Source organism: Juglans regia, chromosome 13 (genome assembly GCF_001411555.2).
Source record: "Juglans regia cultivar Chandler chromosome 13, Walnut 2.0, whole genome shotgun sequence".
Classification (NCBI taxonomy): domain Eukaryota; kingdom Viridiplantae; phylum Streptophyta; class Magnoliopsida; order Fagales; family Juglandaceae; genus Juglans; species Juglans regia.
Genome location: NC_049913.1, coordinates 28756662 through 28766193, shown reverse-complemented (window position 1 = coordinate 28766193; position 9532 = coordinate 28756662). Strand labels below are relative to the sequence as shown.

The following is a 9532-nucleotide window of genomic DNA, read 5'->3' as shown; positions in this document are numbered from 1 at the left end:
ATTATATTTATAACTTTTTTAAATTAAGGGACGATAATTGTACTCCTGAGAGCATATATAGGAATGATAAAAACAAAAACAAAAAAAAAGAGAGAGAGAGAGAGCATATATAGGAATGATTTCTCATCTATCAATACGTACATTCACCAAAAAAACCCTAACTTTTAAGTTTCCAGATTGCTACGATTTTTTGTTTTTATCATCTATCAGATTCCTTTTTTTCTGCTTAATGAAGAAAACGTGAAGAGATTTTGTAGAGGATTTAGTAGGGGTGTCAAGTCGTGTTAAGGGTCATATTCATATTGTGTTAAAGTATGTATATTATACTTAATGGATCAACACGAACACGACATGTTAAAAATTTCGTATCAAAATTTCAAACTTGAACACAATACGGTAAGATAACGGATTGACACGATCCGTTCCGTTTCAACTCATTTACGTTAATGGGTTGAATAAACACGATATGATACGACACAACCTTTTTAACTTGATTGATTTTATATAAATATAAATAATATTTATAAAAAATAAAAAAACTAACTACAAGTCTAAAATTACAATCCAAACAAATATGATCCACATAATTTGTAATAATATTTATTATTAAAATTACATCTCAAATATAATAAACAGAACATACAATGTAAATATATTAATGTTACAATTCTAAATATAATAAAAAATTAAAAACACAGGTTTAAACAAATTTAGAACTTGAAGAAGGAAGTGAAGCATCCTCCTTACCCTTTAGGTCTAAGAGTATAAATGTAAATTTAATTTTCTTAACGGGTCATAACGGGTTGACCCGTTAGTGACCCGTTAAGTAATCGTGTCTTAACGGGTCAACCCGTTGACCCGTTAGTGACCCGTTAAGTAATCGTGTCTTAACGGGTCAACCCGTTTTAATCCGAACCCATTAAAACTAAACCATAACCTGCTTTTATCGTATTGTGTTTGTATTGCGTTAACGAGTCGTGTCACATATTGCCACCCCTAGAATTTAGAGTCATAGGCTCAGGATTAGGACATGCTACAAGAGATTAGATTTTTTGAGACAAATCATAATATATAATATATACACATTTTTATATTCTGAAAATGATAACAAATTAATGGAAAAAAAATATTTATTACTTTAATGGAAAAAAAATATATACACAAATCCATATTAATAAAAAAATTAATTGAAAAAATGTCCACTCTAACAAAGAAATTTAAGTTCGAACGGTTATTAACTTTCTCCGGAAAAAATAAATTAATTTTCCTAAAATATTATTATTCAAACAGATTATATACTGTTCGAACAGACATTAATTCTATGTTCGAATCTATTTTGTTCCGTTCAAATAGTTTTTCTTTTTTGATACGATTTTATTCGTCATAAAATATCTTGTTCGAATGTATATTTTTTCATTTAAACAAATTTAGTAGTTCAAGTATTTTTAGAGATAATCTCCAAAAATAATTTTTAGAGACAAAATTTAATTTGTCCTTAATAAATTTCATCCCTAAAGTTAAATTTCTTGTAGTGACAGTAGGTCATATTCATTAGCCCGACATGCAAAACTATTCCAACCTCACGAGTGATTCAGACCCATCAACACTATAAGGTTTCAAAACCAGCACAGTGAATGTTGAACAAAAAAAAAAAGCCCCGTTTTGACCCATCTTAGTGCTCTTTGCAATATATATTGCTTGTGAAGCCAAAATTACATAAATCAGCATGCAGTTTGAGTTTGACTTTAGCTTTCTTGCTCCATTAAACATGCAAGGACCCCGTACGGACGTATGTGCTCACAAAGTAAATACAAGTACCGTCAAACTAAGTTGGAGATAAATTAAATTTTTTATAAATAATAATAAGTTGAGATGGTGAAATAGATTTAGAAGACACATCTAAAATGAGTTAAGATATATTTATAGAAAATTGAAAAAGGTTTTGGATCTCACATATAAAGAGGTGTTTAGTCAAAAAATATTGTGGGTCTCATGTATAAAAAAATTTCGAGTTAAGATGAATTTAATGATTTGAGAGTTGAGTATTTAAATGTTAGACTCAACTTAAAATTAAACTGAGCTAAATTGATCTCAGCTCAATTCAAATTCTAAACGGAAGCAATATTTAAGGTTTGGGTAAGGTTTAAAATGCATGCAGGGGTGAGACGTGGATATTGGGTATTCCTATTGGATAAGGAACTCCCAACGTCATACAAGTAGCCAAGTTTCAAGTGGGTAATAAACAATTTTCATGTCATTTTCGATCTTCGATTAAAATAATGTAATAATGTGTGTATTTGTGTATATAATATATATCGCCTACGTGGAGTCCAAATTATTATTCCTTTAATTCACACACTAGTGAAAAATAATGAAAGATCTTCCAATACTCGTAGGCTAATATGGGAAGGTGCTTCCTTCCATTCACTCAGCTTATCTACTGGTTCTGCAAATTCATAAATAATATATAACCCTCTGCAGCCAAGTTGATGACAAACCCTAGCTAGGAAATCACTATTTTCTTTGCAAGAAGACGTGGGCCCTAAAAAACAAACAAAAAAACAAAAAAAAAACAAATCTGAAAATTATCTGTACAAATATGGCCCCTAAAATACATTTTATTGAGTCATAGTCATGAAAATTGTAGAAAAATTATACATGTCCTAAGAGTTTGTCATATCAAGTTGACCGTTTATATATTTTATTTTATTTTTTAATATTTTTTTATTTAATAAATAAACAAATGACTATTAGTGTATTGATATATTCTTTTTATTCTTTAAAAATATTTAAATAAATTTAAAAAATGTTTGAAATAAAAAGCAAAAAAAAAAAAAAAAAGTGTAATCTACACTAGATGGAACAACACCAAGTGGGCAAACTTGGGTGGCATATTAGCACTATCCAAAAATTGTAACACCTAAAGAGAGGTTTGAGCCACATTTGAGCCTATACTTTTTTGAAAGCTAATAAATTATATGATTGGAACCATTATAAAGAGTAATAATTTTTTTTTAAAATAATATAAGATCTTATATATCATTTACACTTATCAATCTGTATAGGATATCACAAAAATTATAAGTTGTTGGGTGATTAGTTTTTAATAAAATAGGAATAGATTATTGGATTTAATGTTTATAATAGTATTCCGTACTCTTCTTTTCTAGGTGGATAGAGAGGGCTTTTAAATTCTGTTTTACAGTCATTTCTCTGTTATGAGAGAGTTTGGTTAGAAATTAAGACAATATCCATCACAAAAGAATTTATGTGTGGAGAAGCATCAGAGCTGATGCGTAAGTTGGCTTATAGACTGAATTTTCCATGTATTGAATTTTCTTGTATTGATAAGTCACATTTGTAACTTCGATTCATTAATGATATGAGTATGTTTTATTAAAAAAAAAACTCGTGATATGATCGATCATATCTATAAAAAAAAATAACAAATTTGACTGAGTTAATACTTTTATATATGGTTTATTATATGGCAGTGCTTCATTGAAGTGATTAGCCAAGTTCAATATTTCTTTAGGGAAACTAATTAAGTAAGTGGGTATACTTTAACTGAAAGGAATAAGCACATATGCGTGCCAGGAGAGACATATATTACTTTTGCTTTTATATTATATGAACTGTACCCCATGGTTTTTGCCCATCTGATCATAGACGAAAAAGTGGACACAGACTCAACCCAGTAAAAGAATCCCCAGTTGCAGTACTTACACAATATAGCCTATAAGATTAATGTTATCCTTTGCAAATATCTTTGCCTGATGTTCCATCTAATAAGTTGTTATAATTATTGAGAAAAAATAAAGTTTTTCAATATATACAACCTTAGAGAAATTATTTGTATACTCCTAGGATGTACAAGCTTGATGTATTCCCTTCAAAAAAAAAAATTAGGTAAATCTGTAACTTACATAAAAAATTAATTTTAAAATGATAGACCCCAATTTTATACTTTTTAAATAGAGTGTGCAGAGCAGGATTTATATATTACTTTAGGACTGGATGTACTAGTATTATAAATTGCTGTAACTTGATGTGATACGTCAGAATGTAAAGTTACTTTGATTATAAAGTAAATCTAACAGATTCTATAAAGTCACATCAATTTACGAGTTTATTTTGTATAATCTCTTTATATATGTTCTTTTATTGAAAATTTGTGACTCAAGGCCAAGTCGAGAGAGAGAGAGAGAGAGTAAATTGCACAAATTTTTCAACTGGTGAACCTTTGCTGGCCATCAGGTGATTTGTTTAAAGTGGAAAGAGAGATTCAAGTATTGGTTATATACAAATATAGCCTATTCATGTTTTTGCCTCTTCAAAAGACTCCCCAAGTCCTTTGAGCTGTATGTACTTAAAGTACAAAGAGTACTTTATTATAAGGGGAATGCATGAATGTTAAAAGGTAATGAAAGGACCACCAACCTTTTTATTTATTTATTTCTCAAGATCTTCACTCAGATAACACTTGCCTCGCAAAGGAGGTCAGCAGTGAGATCATCTTAATGGTGATATATAGTAATTAATATACATTAATCTCTCCCTTGCTTTCATTCCTGTGCGAGGCAAGTGGAAGAAACCCTGACCTGACCATCATCTCTGACCCAATCTACATTCAAGGCTATAAAGCAAGATCACTGCTTTGGTGGTTAACCATTTTAGCTTTGTACCAGCTTAAATCCTTAGAATTTGGACTTATCTAGCTAACCTGAATGATTTTCCAAGAAAATTTCAACTTTGCTGGGCAATTCTCATCCGTTGAAAGGTTAAAAAGTTACGAGGAGTAATGCTATATACAGTTTCTAAATGAGAATTACTTATATAAGTCTGGATAATTTTATCTTTAAAAATTTTTTAAAATTACAATAATATTCCTATCAAATTACAATAATTTCTATTTAATAAAATATATTAATAGATCTGCACACGCAATCATTTAGAGACTATAAATAATTTCTATTTAATAAAATATATTAATGAATCTGCACACGCAATCATTTGGAGACTATAAATAAAATTTCTCCCAGAGCTTACCCAGTAATTCTCGATATAATTGTTATTCATATGTTAAGTTTTGGGTACTTTCAACCACTAAAACAATAAAGAACTTAATAATTTTTACCCAACCTAATTCATCTGTTGATTTATAGCATTGTAACTTTAAAGTTAAAAGTTCTATAGGCAATGAAAGGGTCAAACCAACCAAAACATCATGCAACAACACATGAATCTTAATGAATGAGGTTTCTGGTCAAACAAGAACACAGTGCAACACATAGCTTTCAATGGATTTTCTCAAAAAGTAAAAGAGGTAAAAAAAAAAAAATCTGGAGAAAGAATTATGATTCAACTCGCAAAGCTAGCTGTGTGGAGTGAGTGATTCCTGATATCTCACATACAAGGGCAGAGCAAAAGTGAACCTTTCTAAGAAAGTGGAAAATCACAAGAAGAAACTTGACATAAGTGAGCTTTTTTTTTTTTTTTTTCAGTTTCATATTTGATTATGCTTTCCTGACATAAAAAAGGATTCTGTAACCATAATTCTCGGGAACATAGCAGCAGATTTCGATCGATTTTGAATTTATACAACTATGCATATAGCAACACACTCATTTGTCACATAAACTTCAGTCCTACCAATAGCAGCAAAGCTGCAACTTACACCAATTGCAGAGCCTGGGCAGAAACTCTTCTCTTTTTTTTTTTTCTTTCTTTTTTCACCCTCATCATCATTCTCAAAATGAACGACGCTAGTTGGGTCTTCTTGCACAACACCAATCACTCATTAAAAAAGTTCTAAACTTTATATCATCACAAAGCTAAGCTATTATAGTATATATTTAAACTTACAAACATTAATAGACGATAACTTTTGATTCAACCTGAAAATTACAAAAAAGATTTCACCCAAAAAAGAAAAAGAAAAACCAAACAAAACAAATGGAGAAATCAAATAGCTAAGAAAAATACCTAAAGGAAAGGCGAGAGAGAGAGAGGGGGGGGATTGGAAAAGAAAAGATGGAGGAGACAGGGACTTGAGGTCCGGAGTGGTGGGTCTCACTCGGTCTGTGTCAGGGGTGAGCCACCCAGCTCAGCAGAACCCATTGACAGAGACCCAGTCCACTAAAGTCATGGTGGGCGGGGGCTGAAATCGGAAACGAGATTAACGGACTCGCTGAGTTGACTCAATGGGCTAATGTAGCTTTACCGGCGAGTTGCCATGCAGAGGTAGCAATGAGTGGACGAGTGTGCCAACCCAGCATCAGACACCCATTGTTTTCTTCCACTCGGTAGCCTTCGCCACCGGCGAACAGGGCCAGCAACATGCTAGCTTGCTTGAATGCGTTTGACCCGAGATGAACCGGCTCGAACCCGGCAGATCCCAGCCGAGCCCGCCACTGAACCGACGTCTCGTGCCGTTCGACCCTGTCCACACCCTCACACGACACCACGTTGCATATCTGCTTCCCCAAGTAGACCTCCGACATCACCTTGTCCTGATTGCTCACGGATCCCTCCAGCGAGTCGAACATGGTGGAGTAATAGTGCAGCGACTCGGTGAACCGGTCCAAGAAAACTGGTCCGTTGTGGTTCGCTTCCTGCTCGACCACCGTCACGATATCCGGCTTCATTTGCTTTACCACTGAAAACACTTTCTCGATCGCTCCGGACCGAGCCAATAACTTGTGCAACTCGAACACAGAGTTAACCGCGACCGACTCAACCTCTCTGGGCCGCAGATCGAGCATGGAGGCGTTGAGATCCGCGAGGCTGTTGGCGACGAACCCTCTGTACTCAAACTCGACGTGAATCGTCTCGGCCAACTGGGCCAGCTTCCAACCCACTTCCTGGAGATGATCGGAATTGTCCGGGGCAGGAGGGCCAATACCAGTCAAGCGAAAAGCGGGTGGGCCGCCGGGGCGGAGAGCGAGAGCTTGCATCAGAGCCGGCCACTGCATCCCTTGGTTCATGGAGAAGTCGATAACGTGGACGCGCTTTTTGCCCTCGAAGGCTTCGAGGATGGCTTGATTGGCAGTGAAGTGAGCGAATTTGAGGTAGGGACAGGTCTCGTAGAAATGCATCTGGAGTATGTCGGAGAGCGAGTGGTCGAGAGGGTTCTTAGGGTAAAGCTTGTAGATTCTCCGTGCCAGGGCCTCGGCGAAGTACGTGGCGACCTTCCTCATGGCACCGGCTTGGGACACGGCTAAGTATCCGATCTGCTTGACAAGGGCTTCTGCTAGGCCGAGGCTATTCTGTTGTACGGCCTCGGCGCAGGCCATCAAAGCGTGGACGAGGCGAATTCCGTTCTCTTGCGAGTCGATGAGTACAACTGGGCGAGTTGACTCGGTGGAAACAGTGAAACCACCGCCTACAGTAGTAGAAGAACCCGAAAACGAGATATCAGGGTTTGACCCAGAGGCCGATGAGGATTTCAAACGTTTGGAGTCTCTTGAGGATGGAGAATATTCGATCTGGCTTTGAGGTTGGCTATACATTGCCTTGCCAGGAATAGCTTTGAGATCGTAATCCGAAGAAGAGGATTCCTCGAAGACTCGGTTGTGACTGTTATTGTTTTGTTTATCGAAGTCGATGGAGGTGATGGTGGAAGATTCGGCCAGAGCCAGCAAAGAATCATCGAGTGGAGCGGGCGGGGCACCGGCAGCAGGCGGCACGATGGGGTCGAAATCATTGCAAGGAGGGTTCAACTCGGAGAGCATGCTCTGGAGCCATGTCGAGAGATCGGAGGGGTTGTAATGGACGGTATCGGTTGCGAGTTGAGAGAGACCGTCACCCTGAGCATTACCCATCAAATCCTCAAGAAGTTCCAGCTTCTGGGCAACCTCTGCCATGTCGGAGGACCTCACCTGGTAACCCAACACAGCCAAGAGCTCGTCCATGCCACCGTCTGGTTGGACCTCATCTTCCCAACACATCTTAGCTTTACCAGTACTGCTACCGGAGCTGGCACTTGCAGTGATGGAAGAATCGGCCAGAGAATGGAGATTAGGATCCAGCTCTCTTTTCATGGCTTCCTCCTAATTTCTTCTATCTTTGAAGAGTGAGTGATGGAGGCGATGGCGAGAAGAGTTTCCCAAAGGGTCCGGATATGGGGAGAGTGGAGCTATGAATGCGTGGAGAATCTGAGCATTGGGGATTGGGGGGTTTTGCTTGGTTTTTCACTCCTACTACCACTTCATCGTCAGAGAGAGAAATAAAAAATAAAAACCATATTAAAAAAGTTTTCTCCTTTTTTTTTTTTTCTTAAAAGATAATTATGAAAAAAAAAAAAAAAAAGAGCTCGTGATGAGGCTCGAGCTCCAATGATCCTAAAGGCTACAACAACAACTATCACTACTGCTACAGTCTACAAAAAGCTCGAGCAGATAAAAATGGAGGAAGAAGTAGAACTCAATGGGGATGCCTTTCATTTTAATCCTGTTTTCTAGGACAGACTTGCTTTATGCTGCACATGATTTGGGTTTGTGAGTTAATTATAGTTAAGAATAGTTTGAGCAGAGGTGTTGGGAGTTACTAGGTCTAGGTTTACTCTAAAGTACTAACGGCACTGTTTTCAACACCACAAAAAGAAAGGAAACTTCCTTGTATTATGTTTTTGTAAGCCAAGGTTGGAATGGCCCATTCGGCTTGCTCGGCTTATGCTGTGAATAAGCCACTTCATAAATAAATACGCCATTTCGAAATAATTATTATTTTTGAGAGATCAAAGATACATTACCTTTTAATACTCATAAATTCGACAAATCTATTGACAAAAGGCATTAAGAGACGCCATTATTATGCATAGGTTGAAAAAAAAAGTCAACTTAAATTTCATTTAAAATAATTTTATCCATTCATTTTTTAAACAGAATAAATCGAATAAAATTTTAATAGAAAAATTTTATACATGATATTATTATTTCATTTTCATTTTACTAAATATGATATGATATATTTATCAACATTAAATAATCATTTATTACATATTTTTTTATTATCTAATACTGATGAATGTACCACATACCATTTAGTATAATCAAAATAAGATGTGAATGTGATATATAGAATTATTCATTTTAACAAGATGTAAGCTAAACCCAAAAAATTATAGGTCGGTTTTTCAATTATGTTCATATGAATCCAATATAAACATTTAATGTGATGTCTATTTAATTTAGATTGGATAAAAGATTTGTCTCGTTTGAATTTAGAGATGAGTTGAATTGATTTTAGATAAGTTGAATAAAATATTGTTAGAATATAATTTTTTAATATTATTATTATTTTGAGATTTGAAAAAGTTGAATTATTTAATATATTTTATATAAAAATTTTTAAAAAAAATTATAATGATTAGTTGAAATGAATTTTCAATTCAAACCGGGACTTAAGAGAATACCAATTATGCATTGTTGGCAAAATTCTGCTGTAAACTGGGTGAAGTTGATGGCATTATTATTGCTCTCATAATTTTTGTGGTTGCATCGAATGTGATCGTCCTATATATGGGTCAATT

At 35.1% G+C, this 9532-nt stretch overlaps 1 protein-coding gene across 1 annotated transcript; it reads right to left on the bottom strand.

Moving 5' to 3' along the window:
• Positions 1-5776: 5776 nt before the first annotated feature.
• On the bottom strand, positions 5777-8216 carry LOC108986541 (DELLA protein GAIP). The gene has a single exon (XM_018959182.2). The coding sequence runs from the start codon at positions 8040-8042 to the stop codon at positions 6201-6203; it is 1842 nt and encodes a 613-aa protein (XP_018814727.2). The 5' UTR covers positions 8043-8216; the 3' UTR covers positions 5777-6200.
• Positions 8217-9532: the final 1316 nt, after the last annotated feature.

Coding starts and splice junctions, on each gene's coding strand:
- LOC108986541 (XM_018959182.2), bottom strand. CDS start 8,042: ATGAAAAGAGAGCTGGATCCTAATCTCCATTCTCTGGCCGATTCTTCC.